General features: G+C 42.5%; 1 protein-coding gene across 1 annotated transcript in view; it reads left to right on the top strand.

The window, feature by feature from the left end:
- The first annotated feature begins 1,222 nt into the window (after window positions 1-1,222).
- Window positions 1,223-19,602, top strand: part of LOC111976166 (transforming growth factor beta receptor type 3-like) — a 163,733-nt gene continuing 145,353 nt past the window's right edge. The window contains exons 1-2 of the mRNA XM_024004930.2: window positions 1,223-1,470; window positions 10,768-10,991. Of these exons, the coding sequence (XP_023860698.1) occupies window positions 10,928-10,991 (64 nt within the window). The 5' untranslated portion in view covers window positions 1,223-1,470; window positions 10,768-10,927. The remainder of the gene's footprint in view (window positions 1,471-10,767; window positions 10,992-19,602) is intronic.

The raw sequence follows: 19,602 nt of genomic DNA, 5'->3' as shown, positions 1-19,602 counted from the left end.
GAAAAATTACTTGTGTCATGCACAAAATAGATGTCCTAACCGACTTGCCAAAACTATAGTTTGCTAACAAGAAATTTGTGGAGTGGTTGAAAAACGAGTTTTAATGACTCCAACCTAATGTATGTAAACTTCCAACTTCAACTGTAAATGCAGCACTAAAAATAACATAAAGTAGAACAAAACCACACAAGAAATAAGAAGAACACGAGAAAGTAAGAAGCCATATACAGGGTCAGTTCCAATAACATATTTACAATGCGCAGGGATACTGGAGTTATAGAGGTAGAAATGTATAGGGGTAAGGTGACTAGGCATCAGGATATACTTGGACCTGTAACCGAAAGGTTGCAAGATCGAATCCCCAAGGTAACAATCTGTCGTTCTGCCCCTGAACAAGGCAGTTAAGTTAACCCACTGCTCTTAGGCMGTCATTGAAAATAAGAATTTGTTCTTAACTGACTTGCCTAGTTAAATAAAAGGGAAAATAAATATACAGTGAGCTCCAAAAGTATTGAAACAGTGACATTTGTTGGTGTTGTTTTGGCTCGGTACTCCAGCACTTTGAATTTGAAATGATACTATGACTATGAGGTTAAAGTGCAGACTGTCAGCTTTAATTTGTGGGTATTGTCATTCATATCCGGTGAAAAAGTTTCAAAATTACAGCACTTTTTGTACATAGTCTCCCATTTTAGGGGACCAAAAGTATTGAGACAAGTTCACTTATATGTGAGTGAGAAAGTTACAGACTGGGCTGTCCGCACCACCCTCTGTAGGGCCATGCAACCGAGGGCAGTGCAGTTGCCATACCACAGCTGTATAACTTTTTGAGGATTTGAGGGCCCATGCCAAACCTTTTCAACTTCCTGAGGGGGAAGTCATTACAACTAATGACTTATTATGTGTTGAGTTTAAAAAATAAAACAACGACAACAACATTGGAAAAGGCTGCTTATAAAGAGAACCAAGCATTATCATTTTAATATTAATTATGAATCATTATTAAACCCAATAATAACAATACTATTTAATTAATTTCATAGTTCAATTAGCCTATATTGTGTTTGCCTAAAGTCATAATGTGCAATCTGTTTGAACATTAATTATACTTTCACTGGAATGACAGCAGCAACTGTCTGCTCTTCTCCAATGAAAACCAATCTGTTGACTGATGTAGCTGGCTAGTTTACTTCGCAGCGTCCTCCCACCACAAGACCAACCCTCAAAATGAAATGCCTGGTGAAAACGGAGATAGGTATTTAAAACGTTTAAGCAATAGTAGTGGACTCACTATTCATAAACTCGGCAAATTCTGTAACCTGACATCTAACGTTGTTTTCCAAGGACGCGGAGGACGCGGAGGGGTTTTTCCAGGAAAGGATACGTATCGCATCCATTCGAACCACTGCAAGGCAAGCAAGCTACAATTTACAACAAAGTTTACTTTGAGATTTCTGGATATTCTGCATGGTACGTCAGAGTTCTTCTTTAAGCGTTAAACGTTGTGAAACATGTTATACTAGCGTACAGAAAGAAAAGTTACATTAGGCCTACATAGTAATTGAAAATAATTTATGTGTTTATCATCTGCATGTTTAACTGAACATCTCTGGGATAAATAATTGCTGTGTCCCCGGCTCACAACCCCGCACTGCAAGGATGCAAAATAGGGCACAGAATATGAACATCCCTGCCGGCCAGCAGAATATGTCTGATATTCTGTGATAGGCTGTATTGTTGCAAGTGACAGAACAAACAAAACGTGCATTCGCTTTGTTTTGACATGTTCCTCAAATGCACACACAATAGTTCTTCGGATAAACAGTGATGAACTTCAGCATTTTGTTTTCCCTCTTATCAACTTTAATGACGTCCTATGCTTTCCTGACTGAACAACTATCCCAAAAGCTAGTTGCAATTGTAAGATTCTGACTATATTGAAGCTGTCAAGCTCTCAAAACCAAACACGCATGGCTAGTTGCATGGTCCTTGCGCACACCTACAGCTACCTATCACCCCTCAATTAGTGTCAGCATTGTTGCTTCTAATATGCAACTGGCTTATAACTGTTTACAACGAACTAAATCAATAAATATTCACATTGGATAATTGATTTCAATAATTTATTATAACATTGTAAATAGTGAACATAGTAATGCAGGCTTATGTATTAGGCTAAATTAGTATTAGGCTATTTATTTGTGCAACCTTTGATGTAGACAACATGATCAGAGGATCACTGGTGGGAAGGAACTTTAACATTACACAACTGACCTGCCATAACCAGATATCACACCTTAGTGCTGAACATCACTTTACTGTATGATTTTGTTTTGTATCCCTGCCTTAAACAACTTCCAAGTTGTGTTCCAGTGTGGCATCACTGATGTGAAAGCAAAGAATGATACCAAACTGTCTACAGCAATTTCTGAAAGGATGCACATTTTTTACCATAATGATTTATACATTTGCAGTATGCACCTATCTTCCTTTAGTTTGAGTTCTCTGTCATTTTTGCAGATTTAGTTCTGCAATTCTGTAATTTTAGGAGCCGTTTTCAGAAAACTTTGATGCATCATAATACTGTTATTGACTTGGTAAAAGTAGATATAACTGTTTGCCTTGTTGTGATGAGAGAATAGCAGATTTATACAGTAGTATGTCTGATATGGGAAAAGTCATAATTAATGTAGTTATTAAACAGGAGCTGAAAATAAGCTTTAGATTACAGATCGAGCTCTGTGTCAGAAAGCTATTTGAATTGCTTTCTAAATACTTGGTTTAGGGATTTCCTAGGAGGATTGTTGTTGGGCAGCCTTGTAGGGCAAGGTAGGCAGAGTCTGGGGCATGATAGGCTATGTTAAGCTTGATGGCAGCTGTAGTGTTGTGCACATTGTTAATAGCTATATATTTGATATCTGGTCTTGTGCCTGTGTTTAGTAGCCAAGGTAAGGGCTTGTACCTATTCCATGGTGTCAGAAGTAGGGAGACGGGTGAGAGACCTGTAACTCATACCTTAGGTGAGATGAATAAAACACACAAGGTGAGGCTGAGCCTGATATCAAAGCAAATCTAAGCATACCCTCAGTCTCTATATCAGTGAATAACTGAACTGACTCAGAGAGAAAGAAAAGCAGGACCAGGGAATATGCATGTTGATGCTTGTGTGTATGTACTCAGTTGTTCTGACTCACTCATATAGATCACACATACTGATGACGTTCAGTGTATGAGCAGAGAGTCTGGCTGTGTGTTTGAGGAGATTGTGTGTGCATATGGATTGATTTACTCAGGGGTTAGTGCACATATGGATTGATTTACTCAGGGGTTAGTGCACATATGGATTGATTTACTCAGGGGTTAGTGCACATATGGATTGATTTACTCAGGGGTTAGTGCACATATGGATTGATTTACTCAGGGGTTAGTGCACATATGGTTGGGGAGAGTGTGTAGCTGGTCATGTGGGGAGGGAAGATTTGTCTCTTCTGGACAGGCACATTGTTTATTATAAACAACTGTAGTTACTCTGCATCATCGGTGTCTTATGCAGTTGAGAAACATAACTTTGTTTAGACTGAACAAGCCAGCGTACACTCTTTTWAAAAATATATTATTATTATTATTTCTTTATTATTATTTTACCCCTTTTTCTCCCCAATTTCGTGGTATCCAATTGGTAGTTACAGTCTTGTCCCATTGCTGCAACTCCCTTATTGACTCGGGAGAGCCGTGCGTCCTCCGAAACACAGCCCAGCCAAGCCGCACTACTTATTGACACAATGCCCACTTAACCCGGAAGCCAGCCGTGCCAATGTTTTGGAGGAAACACCGTACACCTGGCGACCGTGTCAGCGTGCACTGCACCCGGTCCRCCACACGAGTCGCTAGTGCGCAATGGGACAAGGACATCCCTGCCGGCCAAACCCTCCCCTAACCTGGACAACTCTGGACCAATTGTGCGCCACCACTTGGGTCACCCGGTCACGGCTGGCTGTGACAGAACCTGGACTCGAACCAGGATCTCTGGACCACTGTGTTACTCGGGAGGCCAGCCTGCACTCTTAGAAAAAATGGTTCCAAAAGGGTTCTTCAGCTGTCCCCATAGAATAACCCTTTTTGGTTCCATGTAGAACCCTCTGTGGAAAGGGTTTTACATAGAACCCAAAAGGGTTATACCTGGAACCAAAAAGTGTTCTTATAATTACAACCGCAGAACCGTTTTAGGTTCTAGATAGCACTTTTTTTTCTAAGAGTGTACTTCATTCAGTGAACTATTGAAATGAGAGCAGCCATATGAGTGTCATTTTAGGTTATGAAGCTTCTCAATGTCCTATTGCAGAAACAGAACTCATATTCTGGATGGGTAGTTGTCCAGATGGACTAATGAACTGAGATGAGGTGGTTGGAGACGCTCATTCAGACACATTAGCCGCATTTAATAGGTGATTTATGCTTGAGCCGGCGTAAGAGTGGCAGAGCATGCCAGTTACTGGTCTCTGGGTGGTTTGCGGCCAGCACTGGACATCCTTCATTAGACATCCTTTCCCTTTGTTAGATAGGAGGGACTTATATTAATAGCCCTTTTTAACACGGTTGATTAATAATTGTAATAATTTTGCATTAGATGTGACTAGGGGCCATATGTATCAAGTGTCTCAGTATAGGAGTGCTGATCTAGAATCAGTTTTGCTTTTTAGATCACAATGCACAAGTTTACATGGTTGGGGGACTAMTCCTAGATCAGCACTCCTACTCCTAGATGCTTGCTACATACGGCCACAGTACTAAATTCATTCATCTCAGTTTATCTTAAGCCCTGAATGCTGATTGGCTGACAGCCGTGGTATACCAGACCGTATACCATGGGCATGACAAAACATTTATTTTTACTGCTCTAATACCGTTGGTAACCAGTTTATAATAGCAATAAGGCACCTCGGGGGTTTGTGGTATATGGCCAATATACCACACCCCTCGTGCCTTATTGCTTAAGTAAACACTTCTGCCTGGTTTCCTGGATTCAGGATAAGGCTGCTGCGTTTTGGAAACCATGTGGCATTTACGGTCCCTCCTACGCTGCAATAGTGTAGAGTACCTCATAGCTACTTATTATGTTCAGTCTGGGGTCTGCAGTGTCTCTAATGGGTTTTCCAGACCAGCTTGGAGTGAAATGGAAGCTCTGCTTGGACGGACGGCTAGAGTTAAAAGAGAAGTCACATAAGGTGATCCTACTGTTGCGGCAACAAAAAGTCAGTCAGTTTCTTGCATCGGTTTGAATCAGGGGAGAACGACTGCCCCCTCATTGAAGTTGCGGTAGTTCAAGGCCGACCGTGGTACTGTAGGCATTGTTAGCAGAAAACAGGATCCCCCATTATAGTGAATTAAAAAATCTGTATATACACATGTCAGTATATACACACAAAAGTGCGTTATTTGTTTTTTGAAACCTAAACCTCAAAAGAACTAATATGAGCTGGCAGGGTGAAACATGCCTTAAAATAAAGCCTGTTTTTTCGCGATAACTTCAAAACTACGGCAAGCAGTTGGGACGGCAAGCAGATGGTAATATTATGAGACTGGGCTCCACGGCGGATGCAATTAACTCGTTTTTATCAGAAAAAGCGTTWAAAAAAAGTTCATGTGTCCAGCCTACTGGTGGCATGTCTGGTGGGGTAAGTGTGTGTGTGTCAGTGCTTTGTGTAAGTTGACTATGAAAACAATGTGGAATTTCCAACACATTAATGTTTCTTATAAAAACAAGAAGCRATGCAGTCAGTCTTTCCTCATCTCCTAGCTAGCCTGCAACGTCACTTCCTGGAGTAGCTCAAACTGCGCATGTTGTCTCCACGAGATGCCATCTTAACTGACTTAATTTGGCTTCAATGCGCTATTGAGTCTTCACATAGCCTTAACCTTGTTCGGAACACCTCCAAAACAAAGGTAATGTGGTTTAGAAGAATGCCCCTCTCCCTACAGGTGTGATTACTACCTCTGAGGGTTTAGAGCTTGAGGTAGTCACATCATACAAGTACTTGGGAGTGTGGCTAGACGGTACACTGTCCTTCTCTCAGCACATATCAAAGCTGCAGGCTAAAGTTAAATCTAGACTTGGTTTCCTCTATTGTAATCGCTCCTCTTTCACCCCAGCTGCCAAACTAACCCTGATTCAGATGACCATCCTACCCATGCTAGATTACGGAGACGTAATTTATAGATCAGCAGGTAAGGATGCTCTCGAGCGGCTAGATGTTCTTTACCATTCGGCCTTCAGATTTGCCACCAATGCTCCTTATAGGACACGTCACTACACTCTATACTCCCCTTTTACTATCTATCTCTGTATACTCATGGCATGCTTATTTATAAAACCCTCTTAGGCCTCACTCCCCCCTATCTGAGATACTTACTGCAGCCCTCATCCTCCACATACAACACCAGATCTGCCAGTCACATTCTGTTAAAGGTCCCCAAAGCACACACATCTCTGGGTCGCTCGTCTTTTCAGTTTGCTGAAGCTAGCAACTGGATCGAGCTGCAACAAACACTCAACTGGACATTTTTATCTCAATTTCTTAATTGAAAGACTCAATCATGGACACTCTTACTGACAGTTGTGGCTGCTTTGCGTGATGTATTGCTGTATCTACCTTCTTGCCCTTTGTGCTGTTGTCTGTGCCCAATAATGTTTGTACCATGTTTTGTGCTGCTACCATGTTGTGCTGCTACCATGTTGTGTTGTCATGTTGCTGCCATGCTATGTTGTTGTCTTAGGTCTCTCTTTATTTAGTGTTGTGTTGTCTCTCTTGTCGTGATGTGTTTTGTCCTAGATTTTTTAAATTTGATTTTAGATTTTTTTAAATCCCAGCCCCCGTCCCCGCAGGAGGCATTTTGCCTTTTGGTAGGCCGCCATTGTAAATAAGAATTTGTTCTTAACTGACTTGCCTTATTAAATAAATAAAATAAACATAGGAATTCATGGTGTCACGTAATCGAAGGCTTTGTCCATTCATAATGTATACAGTCATTGGTTTGAATCTAGAGTCCAGACCCATGCAATAACCCTTAGACTCGTTGATTTGACTCTTTCATGATAGGCTAGGCCAGTTCTTTTTGTATCCTGGAAACAATTAGGCCTAATGAAAGTGCTTCTGAACCCACTGTGTCTGAACCCACTGTGTCTGAACCCACTGTGTCTGAACCCACTGTGTCTGAACCCACTGTGTCTGAACCCACTGTGTCTGAACCCACTGTGTCTGAACCCACTGTGTCTGAACCCACTGTGTATGAACCCACTGTGTCACAACCATCAATCTAAACTCCGGAAGGAAACAAAAACACTTCAGCACTTTCTCTCATTTCACTCTTCTTGCTCAAGACCACAACCGGTTTCCACTCTGTACTCTGTGTGGTCGCATCACAGTTTAGCTCTGGCCTGAACGCTCTGAATTATATCATGTCATCTAGCTTCCCTTTGATATGGAATTTGGCCTATAGTGGAGAATGGAGGGACAGAGTTTACCTCCACTTATGAAAGGGGAAGGGGGGCGTTGGGAAAGGTGCCAACAAATCAAAAAGAGATGGCACTAGCCCCACGAGCTGGAAGTGTAATATTTGTCGTGATCATCCAAAACGACTTTCCAGTCCACACAGCTGCCAGGGTCTGAAAGGCCCTTTGTTCCAGCAGCTGTTTGCACTGTGGAGCTCAGTGATGCACCTTAGCCCTCCTCAGTTCTCATCAGCCCTCGGCTCCCTCTGTCGATGCACCTTAGCCCTCCTCTGTCGATGCACCTTAGCCCTCCTCTGTCGATGCACCTTAGCCCTCCTCTGTCGATGCACCTTAGCCCTCCTCTGTCGATGCACCTTAGCCCTCCTCTGTCGATGCACCTTAGCTCTCCTTCCATCTCTTAGGCCTCTGTCCACTCCATGCTTCAGAGCACTGCAAAGCACCTTAGGTCGAGGATCCTACCGATTCTCGACTTCGGCGATGTCATTTACAAAATAGCCTCCAACACTCTACTCAGCAAACTGGATGCAGTCTATCACAGTGCCATCCGTTTTGTCACCAAAGCCCCATATACCACTCACCACTGCGACCTGTATGCTGTCGTCGGCTGGCCCTCGCTACATATTCGTTGCCAGACCCACTGGCTCCAGGTCGTCTATAAGTCTTTGCTAGGTAAAGCTTCGCTTTATCTCAGCTCACTGGTCACGATAACAACACCCACCCGTAGCACGTGCTCCAGCAGGTATATCTCACTGGTCATCCCCAAAGCCAACACCTCCTTTGGCCACCTTTCCTTACAGTTCTCTGCTGTCAATGGCTGGAACGAATTGCAAAAATCGCTGAAGTTGGAGACTTATATCTCCCTCACTAACTTTAAACATCAGCTAACTGAGCAGCTACCGGATCGCTGCAGCTGTACACAGCCCATCTGTAAATAGCCCATCCAATCTACCTACCTCATCCCCATATTGTTTTTATTTACTTTTTTGCYCTTTTGCACACCAGTATTTCTACTTGCACATCATCATCTGCACATCTATCACTCCAGTGTTCATTTCTTAAATTGTAATTACTTCACTACTATGGCCTATTTATTGCCTACCTCCTCACTCCATTTGCACWCACTGTATATATACTTTTTYTTCTATTGTGTTATTGACTGTACGTTTGTTTATTCCATGTGTTACTCTGTGTTGTTGTTTGTGTCGCACTGCTTTGCTTTATCTTGGCCAGGTCGCAGTTGTAAATGAGAACTTGTTCTCAACTGGCCTACCTGGTTAAATAATGGTGAAATAAAATAAAGAAATTAAAGGTTTCCTTAGCCCTACTTTGGCCTCCGTCCATACATCTCTCCTCCCATGCATTTCTCCTCCCATGCATTCTCTCTGTTGCAGTGGAAAGGTTAAGAGGTGCGCAATAGGAAAAAGATAGAGATGCTCCTTCTGTACCATGACCTCATCTCTCACTCTGCTCATCACTGGACAGTCAGTCACACCAGATCACCAGCATGTCTTCTTACACCAGTCTTGTCATCAACTGGCGGCTGCCATGGTGCATGAGCGCTGATCATAGAGCAGCAATGCTGGCCACTGGCCCAAATATGATATTATTCTATAAGATAGATTCTGTAACTCATGTTGCTTTGAGGTGGGCTGGCAGGTACGTCTGAGGGGGAACATACATGAAAATTAACAAAATTCTGATGTTGACAGTCACATCATGTCATCTCCTGATAGGCCATACATTTGGGTTCCTGAGCGGCGCAGCGGTCTAAGGCACTGCATCTCAGTGTAAGAGTTGTCAATATCATACCTGCTTCAAATCCAGGCTGTATCATATCTGGCTTTGATTGGGAGTCCAATAGGGTGGTGCACAATTAGCCCAGCATCGTCAATAGTGCACATAGAACAGACCTACCGCTTCTTAGGCTTGCTTTCAATAAGAATGACACATCTATAATTTACATTTCTATGTGAATTTGGTCGGGTCACTCAAAAAGTTACATATTGCAGCTTTAAAACTAAAAAGTAAAATCTGGCCATCATCTGTTGGAAAAAACAAACAGTTTCACCAAAATATAACTGAATAACAACAAAGCCTGTCACCATGTTCAAAAATGTCMCAGATAAATGACATTCAAAGCATATTTTTCATCTCTCTTGGTACCCTAGTGTATGTGCCGTAGCCAACTTTTCTTTTGTTGTCAAGCCAWGCACATCTTTGGCATGCCAACAAACGGACACAGAGAGCAGTTGGCTAAAGCTTAAACAGAATTGACCACCAGGCAAATTGTAATGCCTTTTTTAAAAGAGTATTTTGACGTGGGTTGTTGCGTTGTTATAACCTTTTTTGACAAATCAAAGCGTTGAGTTGTAAAAGGTTGAAAAATAACTAAAATATATAAACATTTAATTAAACATAATGGTAAAAATACAGAAGTTTTAAATTAATGATATTATGTTTTATCAGTACATTATATGATCCATTGTTAGATTCCATTCATTGATTTTGGAGTAATTATTTTTATTATGTTAAGATGAGGAAGCAATGGGAATGGAATGAATTAACAACATAAGGGTTTTAAGGTGCTATTCCCTGTTTTGGAGGTTGGCTAACAGGGTGTGGTCTATAGCCTGGTCAAGTTAAAAAGTTCAGCTATGGTCATGCTGATTAACAGCAAAATCGACCCCACTCGCACTAAGCAGCTTAACCAGAACCCTGCTGGAGGATCCAGTCTTTCCCAACGATCTCAATTAAACTGGGTGAATTACTCCACCCACCCCATAACATGTTCAGAAAACAGTGTTTTCACACCCACTGGCCACCCAGCCATACCTCAACCCTCAGATACCCCTCTTTGACTGACCGTGCGTGGGCTGAGGTGGGGTAGGTGGGTGGCCGGTATGGGTACCAAGAACAAGGATCCTAAAAACTCACATGATGTCTAATTAGCCCTATGAGAYTAATCCTCCTGGTCTCTGAGGCGTTGTCTCCCCTCTCTCCTGTCTCTTCTCATCAGTTCCACAGGGAACTAGATCCTAATGCCCCTTCTGGTACTTACCACTGTTGCGTCCCAAATGGCACCCTATATAGTGTACTACTTTTGATCAGGGCCCATAGGGATAAGGTCAAACATAGTGCACTAAGCAGGGAATAGGGTGCCATTTGGGACTTACACTCTGTCGTACTCTTTGGCCATGCTAAACGGTTCGCCACCATGTTTCTCTGTCTCACTCTCTCTCTACTCCTGTTCTTTGCAGCAGGAGCTCCTGTGAGGTTTCTCTCCACTGACTGACTGTGTGGTGGAAGAAGGGTTGTCCTTGTAAAGAACCAGGAGGAAGGAAGGCCGTCCAGTGGGTACATCCTGTCCTCTTCTGGATAAGCTGTAGGCCAGTTCTACTACAGTATAACTGCAGCATTATGATGCCAGACAGACCCATTTTACCCCTGTTTCTCCTGGCGTTCTGCTGCTCAGCATTTGCAGGTAAGTCATCTTTGGCTGCTTATATATCTGTCGACATAGGGATTTTTGAATGATATATTATTATAGGCTATATTTTTTAATACAAAGAATAAAGGCTTTTGGTAATAGAGTAGCAAAACATGGAAATGGAAACTGTATATTTAGTGCTAGATGTTTTCTATGTGAGTAGAGTGAGTAGTCAATGTATGCTCTTATATATTGAGTCTTCACTGTGGAAGGCAGCCAAGCAGTGGAATCACTCTTTGGAACTGGAAGCACACTTTGCACTCCGGGCCTTGTCAGGGCGAGCCTGGTGTTGCCTGTTTTTTCAGGCAATCACAAATCGCCCCACACTCTAGGAATTTCCCTTGTTTCTCCCAGCAGGCAGACCTCCCCAGAGCAGAGATTGGTTGTTGGAGCTCTGAGACAGAGGCAGGTTTGTGGCAGGKTTGWGGCAGGKTTGWGGCAGGGTTRAGGCAGGGTTGAGGCAGGGTTGAAACAGGGCTGAGGCAGGGTTGAAACAGGGCTGAGGCAGGGCTGAGGCAGAAAAAAAGTGCTGACAGCTTCGATCTCATAGCAGGTCTAGAAGGCCTCCATAATGCCTCCACACGTATCTGCCAGATTGATTGGAATGAGATTCAGGCGAAGCCAAAAGCACTGTGATTTACAGCTACTTGGTAAGGCAGACTGCAGAGATAGGAGAGAAGAAAACAACAACACGCAAACACTGAAAACCTGTGATTATGTGGCAGGCTTTCAGATGTTGAAGACTCAGTCTGCTTCTCAACATTGGGTACCACTTTAAATAAACTTCATAACCCCTAAAMGGTTAGCCACCATGTTTCTCTGTCTCTCTCTCTCTCTCTACTCCTGTTCTTTGCAGCAGGAGCTCCTGTGAGGTTTCTCTCCACTGACTGCTAAAGTCACTCCACTGACTTCAGAAGTCATTCATAAGCAAATGGATGTAGTTCCCTTTTATATCACCCTTTATGGAGCATGATAATGATAAATGATTTGCGATGCATTTTTTTAAACCGTTATTTAACTAGCAAGTCAGTTAAGAACAAAGTCTTATTTTCAATGACGGCCTAGGAACAGTGGGTTAACTGCCTTGTTCATGGGCAGAACAACAGATTTTTATCAGCTTGGGGATTCGATCTTGCAACCTTTCGGTTACTAGTCCAATGCTCTAACTCCTAGGCTACCTGCCACCACATTTACAGTGCATTCGGAAAGTATTCAGACCCCATGACTTTTCCCAAAWWWTTTTACATTACAGCCTTATTCTAAAATGGATTAAATTGTTTTTCCCCCTCATCAATCTGCATACAATACACCATAATGACAATGCAAGAACAGGTTTTTAGAATTTTGAGCAAATCTATTACAAATAAAAAAACTATTCAGCCCCTTTACTCAGTCATTTAAAACATTTGTATATTTTTTATGTTTTTATTTTAATTTTTTGTTCAAATTTTTTTCTATTTAAAAAAATAAAAAAATAATAATGTATTACTTTTTTTTAACCCCTCTTCGGAGGACTAATATCATAGTTTTTTTTTACAGCTTTTTTGCTACATATTTTTGCTACATACATTTGACCTWTACATTTGACATATACATTTAACATTTAAACTCTGAAAAAAATAAACTATTCTTTTTCAGGACCCTGTCTTTCAAAGATAATTCGAAAAAATAATTCGAAAAAATCCAAATAATTTCACAGCTCTTCATTGTAAAGGGTTTAAACACTGTTYCCCATGCTTGTTCAATGAACCATAAACAATTAATGAACATGCACTTGTGGAACGGTCGTTAAGACACTAACAGCTTACAGACGGTAGGCAATTAAGGTCACAGTTATGACAACTTAGGACACTAAAGAGGCCTGCTCATCTGCGTGAACGTGCCATAGGCATGCTGCAAGGAGGCATGAGGACTGCAGATGTGGCCAGGGAAATAAATTGCAATGTMCGTACTGTAAGACGCCTAAGACAGCTACAGGGGGACAGGACGGCCATCTGATCGTCCTCACAGTGGCAGACCACGTGTAACAACACCCGCACAGGATCGGTACATCCGAACATCACACCTGCAGGACAGGTACAGGATGGCAACAACAACTGCTCGAGTTACACCAGGAACGTACAATCCCTCCATCAGTGCTCAGACTGTCCGCAATAGGCTGAGAGAGGCTGGACTGAGGGCTTGAAGGCCTGTTGTAAGGCAGTTCCTCACCAGACATCACTGTCAACAACGTCGCCAATGGGCACAAACCCACCGTCGCTGGACCAGACAGAACTGGCAAAAAGTGCTCTTCACTGAGTTGCGGTTTTGTCTCACCAAGGGTGATGGTCGGATTCATGTTTATCGTCTAAGGAATGAGCGTTACACCGAGGCCTGTACTCTGGAACGGGATCGATTTGGAGATGGATGGTCCGCCATGGTCTGGGGCGGTGTAACACAGCATCATCGGACTGAGCTTGTTGTCATTGCAGGTAATCTCAATGCTGTGCGTTACAGGGAAGACATCCTCCTCCCCCGGCTCATCCTGACATGACCCCCCAGCATGACAATGCCACCAGCCATACTGCTCATTCTGTGCGTGATTTCCTGCAAGACAGGAACGTCAGTGTTCTGCCATGGCCAGCGATGAGCCCGGATCTCAATCCCATTGAGCACGTCTGGGACCTGTTGGATTGGAGGGTGAGAGCTAGGRCCATTCCCCCCAGAAATGTCCGGGRACTTGAAGGTGCCTTGGTGGAAGAGTAGGGTAACATCTCACAGAAAGAACTGGCAAATCTGGTGCAGTCCATGAGGAGGAGATGCACTGCAGTACTTAATGCAGCTGGTGGCCACACCAGATACTGACTGTTACTTTTAATTTTGACCCCCCCCCCTTTGTTCAGGGACACATTATTCCATTTCTGTTAGTCACATGTCTGTGGAACTTGTTCAGTTCATGTCTCAGATGTTGAATCTTGTTATGTTCATACAAATATTTACACATGTTAAGTTTTCTGAAAATAAACGCAGTTGACAGTGAGAGGACGTTTTTTTTTGTTGCTGAGTTTATATTTGACATACATGATACTTTTATATATAACAACAATACATGACCAAACAAACTCTTTAATCCCAACCCTCAGCCACTCTCCTTGTTTGGTTTCATGTGCCATATATTTTTCAATTGTGCTGTGATGTTTTACAAAATGTTTGAATCTTTCTAATCGTATATTATCCACAGATAATGAGCTAAAGAWGAAAACCTTTCCTTCGAGTATTATTATATTACTTATTGATTGGTTATGGCAGCGATTACAGCYTCGAGTCTTCTTGGGTTTGACGCTACAAGCTTGGCACACCTGTATTTGGGGAGTTTCTCCCATTCTTCTCTGCAGATCTTCTCAAGCCCTGTCAGGTTGGATGGGGAGCGTTGCTGCACAGCTATTTTCAGGTTTCTCCAGAGATGTTCAATCGGGTTCAAGTCCGGGCTTTGGTTTGGGCCACTCAAGGACATTCAGAGACTTGTCCCAAAGCCACTCATGCTTTGTCTTGGCTGTTTGCTTAGGGTTGCTGTCCTGTTGAAATGTGAACCTTCRCCGGAGTCTGAGGTCCTGAGCAGGTTTTCATCAAGGATCTCTCTGTACTTTGCTCTCTGTACTTTGCTCCGGATCCTTACTAGTCTCCCAGTCCCTGCTGTTGAAAAACGTCCCCACAGCATGATGATGCTGCCACCATGCTTCACCGTAGGGATGGTACCAGGTTTCCTCCATACGTGACGCTTGGCATTCAGGCCAGAGAGTTCAATCTTGGTTTCATCAGACCAGAGAATCTTGTGTTTCATGGTCTGAGAGTCTTTAGGTGCTTTTATAGCAAACTCCAAGCGGCCTGTCATGTGCCTTTTACTGAGGTGTGGCTCTACCATAAAGGCCTGATTGGTGGAGTGCTGTAGAGATGTGAGAAGGACAACCATCTCCACAGAGGTACTCTAGAGCTCTGTCACCTGACCAAGACCTGTCTCTTATACACATCTAGATGTGTATAAGAGACAGGGTACCAGGTTTCATCCATACGTGACGCTTGGCATTCAGGCCATAGAGTTCAATCTTGGTTTCATCAGACCAGAGAATCTTGTGTTTCATGGTCTGAGAGTCTTTAGGTGCTTTTATAGCAAACTCCAAGTGGGCTGTCATGTGCCTTTTACTGAGGTGTGGCTTCCGTCTGGTCACTCTACCATAAAGGCCTGATTGGTGGAGTGCTGTAGAGATGTGAGAAGGACAACCATCTCCACAGAGGTACTCTAGAGCTCTGTCACCTGACCAAGACACAACCGCCCCCCCCCCCATTGCTCAGTTTGGCCAGGTCTTTTTTTAAATGTTATTAGTATTCTTTTTTTTTACCTTTGTTTAACTAGGCAAGTCAGTTAAGAACAAATTATTATTTACAATGACGGAAGAGTCTTGGAGGTTCCAAACTTCTTCCATTTAAGAATGATAGAGGCCATTGTGTTCTTGGGGAACTTCAATACTGCAGAAATGTTCTGGTACCCTTCCCCAGATCTGTGCCTCGACACAATCCTGTCTCAGAGCTCTACGGACATTTCCTTCGACTTAATGGCTTGGTTTTTGCTCTGACATGCTCTGTCAACTGTGGGACCTTATATACACAGGTGTGTGCCTTTCCAAATCATATCCAATCAATTGAATTTACCACAGGTGGACTCCAATGAAGTTGTAAAAACATCTCAAGGATGATCAATGAAAACAGGATGCATCTGAGCTCAATTTCGAGTCTCATAGCAAAGGGTGTGAATTGTTATGTAAATAAGGTATTTCTGTTTTTAATTGTAATACATTTCTAAAAACATGTTTTCACTTTGTCATTATGGGGTATTGTGTGCAGATTGCTGAGGAATTTATTTTTATTTAATCAATTTTAGAATAAGGCTGTATCGTAACAAAATGTGGAAAAAGTCAAGGGGTCTGAATTCTTTCCGAAGTCACTGTATGTAGTGTTTATCTAGACCTTTGAATCCTGTAAATCAGGGATCATCAACTACAGTAGATTCAGCCGTGGGTCAATTTTTTATACTGTATATATACTGTATATTTATATACACTACATTTTATTTAACCTTTATTTAACTAGGCAAGTCAGTTAAGAACAAATTCTTATTTACAATGACGGCCTACATGACCAAAAGTATGTGGACACCTRCTTGTCGAACATCTMATTCCAAAATCATGGGCATTAATATGGAGTTGGTCCCACCTTTGCTGCTATAACAGCCTCCACTCTTCTGGGAAGGCTTTCCACTAGATGTTGTAACATTGCTGCGGAGACTTGCTTCCATTCAGCCACAAGAGCATATGTGAGATCGGGCACTGATTTTGGGCGGTTAGGCTGGCCCGCAGTCAGCATTCCAATTCATCCCAAAGGTGTTCGATGGGGTTGAGGTTAGGGATTGCGCATGGTAATCTTAGGCTTTTGTGCGGCTGCTTGGCCATGGAAACCCATTTCGTGAAGCTCCCGACGAACAGTTATTGTGCTGAAGTTGCTTCCAGAGGCTGTTTGGAACTCGGTAGTGAGTGTTGCAACCGAGGACAGACTATGTTCACGCTACGTGGTTCAGCACTCGGCGGCCCCACTCTATGAGCTTGTGTGGCCTATCACTTCGCGGCTGAGCTGTTGTTCCTCCTAGACGTTTCCACTTCACAATAACAACACTTAAAGTTGACCGGGGCATCTCTAGCAGGGCAGAMATTTGACAAACTGACTTGTTGGAAAGTGGCATCCTATGACGGTGCCACGTTGAACATCTCTGAGCTCGTCAGTAAGGCCATTCTACTGTCATCGTTTGTCTATGGAGATTGCATGGCTTTGTGCTCGATTTTATACACCTGTCAGCAACGGGTGTGGCTAAATGTTCACATGCTTTAGGATATATAGAATATATACTGTATTTTTTKGCTCAGAAAACTTGGGGGGCCAAATAAATCCACCCGTGGACCAAATTCCGAAGTTGGGGAACCCTGCTGTAAATGACTTAATCCCGAAGTGTGACCCAACATAGAAAATATTTTTCTTTCATTGTGTGCCTGAAGTGGAACGTTTTGATAATGATCATCTTTACCACCTCAGCTTTGGCTGCAGTCTTTGCACTATTCTTTGTAGGCAGTTACCACTCTCTCTAGAGACTTGATGTTGACTATACTACAAATAGCAGTCCAGGCTACAGCAGTCCAGGCTGGATCTGCTGTGAGTGGAGGAAATGCTATCTCTCCTATGTTGACACAAGGAACTCACGCATTATATTTTCCAATTCTTCCACATGCACTCTGCTGTCAGCATTGCTGCATGTCCCAATACACCTCCACCTCTCCGCATACACACACAAACACCTGCCAAATTGACTTAGTGTTTAAACATACCACACTATCTAATAGATGACCAGCACATTGTATATAGTAAGTCTTAGATTATGTCTTCATCGTCATAAGGTGTAGTGTTTCCTAGTTACATGAGTAATATTTGTGAAGTCGTGTAAGTGTGAATATCCTACTGATGAAAGATGTTACTCAGAAATTCGACCAATTAAGTGGTGTTAAGATGTGACAAGCCTTGTGCTGAAGTGTGTGCCAAAAAAACTTGAAGGTGACTCTGAAAGATCACTGAAAAGACTATGAAACAAATAGAGATTCAAAGATAACATATGACATTACAAAAGAGGTAAATAAGAGGAGAACGGGAACTTTGCATCTTTGTTTTTGTTACACCTTCCAGCTTCTCTCAGTCCTTCTGAAGTCTCATCAAATACGGCCAGCGATCTCGCTCCCTCTCTTTCAGTCAAGCTACGGTGTCTGAGTAAACGGTCACATCTGCCCTGTAAACTTGTAAGGAGGGCTCTTAGTTATGTAATGTTTAAATTGGTCAGTGATAAATCTTCTCTCATTGTAATGCAATCCAGGATACAAGCCATAATTCTCTCTGAAGTTTTACTCAAAGTTCCTTGATGGCTCTCTTCCCATCTCTCTCTATGCTCCGTCCTTTTCTGATGCCTCTCTCTTTCTCTTTCTGTTTCTGCTTCTCTCTCTGTCTGCTGCCTCTCTCTCTGTTTCTATCCCTTTCTCTCTTATTCTCTCTCCCTTTTCCCTGGGACTGTTTATACTTTTTGTGCATTTACCCTGCTACCTTTTCTTTTCACGCGTGCCTCTCCTCACCTTGACAAAACTCTTTATTTTCTGAAGGATATATTATGAACTGGTTGTGACAACCTCAGGTTTCACTGTGAAATAAATGTGAAGCCGGATATTAATTTGATGCACTTGCCAAAAACAGCTCAGGCAGGATGCTTGTTATACTGCAGGCACATTGCACGGCTCGTGGCTCCTCGAGCCGTTCACATGTTATTATCTCATAGGCGGCCCTTTCTGATGAGTGACACATAGCCGAGAGAAGGGGGTAGTCTCTGAGTTTCAATTGGAAGGCATGGTGATACTGTATGTACATGTAGGGACTTTAAATGATGACAGACACATAGATGGGCCTGAGAATTCACTCATATCAAGTTTTAACAGCTATAAAAGACAACGGTAACGTGACAAACTAAGTCAGTCACCCTGGTCTGAGTCATCATTTACTGAATTCCATGACTCCAAAGCCTGATTCACACTGCAGGCCTTAATGCTCAAACCAGTTTTTTTTCCAAATCCGTTTTGGAATACTGACTGTCCAAAGAGAAGTTACAAATGACCAAATGGCTGCTCTAGTTGTCATAGTATCAACGGGTGTGTGCTCAGTGGTGTAGGCTGATTGGTGGTGGTGCTCGTGCTTCCTATCACTCAGAAGTTATGTAGCAAGCTAAGGTGGCAACAATGCCTGCCATGGATGTTTCCCAGTTGCTTTGCATCTTCAAAATCATAGTGTAAGAAGACTTTTAAAGCCTCAAAGGATAGGATGATCCATTTTTCGAAACAAGTCCATTTTGGCTAGCCACAGCATTCAACTAACTAGCTAGGCAGCTGTTTAGCTTTCTAGCACATTCACTCATTTCTTTATAAGCAATTAACAAGATAGTTAGCTACCACATGTTCTTGTCAAACTGTAAAGATAGTAGCTAGCAAGCAACAAGCCAAATAACAGTCTCAAAACCACTTGAGGGCAAATATATCAGTTTTACTGTCGCATAGCCAGGAATCAGATATGTATCTGGTTTCAAGCAACTAACGAAGGTGGTTTGAGATGTGGCTTGAAATAGCCAATTCTATGTGCTTTTTGACTGTTCAGACTGCATAAAAAATATCAGATTTAAATCAGACATGCAAAAGAATAGGATTTGAGTGCCAATGTAAACAAGGCTCGAGTGCAATAAATATGGTATTAATCTTCATAGTCCTATAACCTTCACTTTGATACCAATCTACCGCTTTCATTTAATGTGCTCACAGTGTACCACATTTAATATATAACTGTCTTAGCTCTTTTATTTTATTTCCAGCTCCATGCTTGGCTATCAGATACACACCTCAGGGAAGCAGTTTTAGCTCTTTTCCCCATAGTTGAACAAAGGATGGCCTGTAAATCACCATCTACTGTATATCCACAATGCTGCTGTTAAGGCCTGCAGCAT

This window comes from Salvelinus sp. IW2-2015, linkage group LG16 (genome assembly GCF_002910315.2).
Source record: "Salvelinus sp. IW2-2015 linkage group LG16, ASM291031v2, whole genome shotgun sequence".
In the NCBI taxonomy this organism is placed as follows: Eukaryota; Metazoa; Chordata; class Actinopteri; order Salmoniformes; family Salmonidae; genus Salvelinus; species Salvelinus sp. IW2-2015.
Note: the sequence above shows the minus strand (reverse complement) of the source record. Positions and strands in the feature narration are given on the sequence as shown.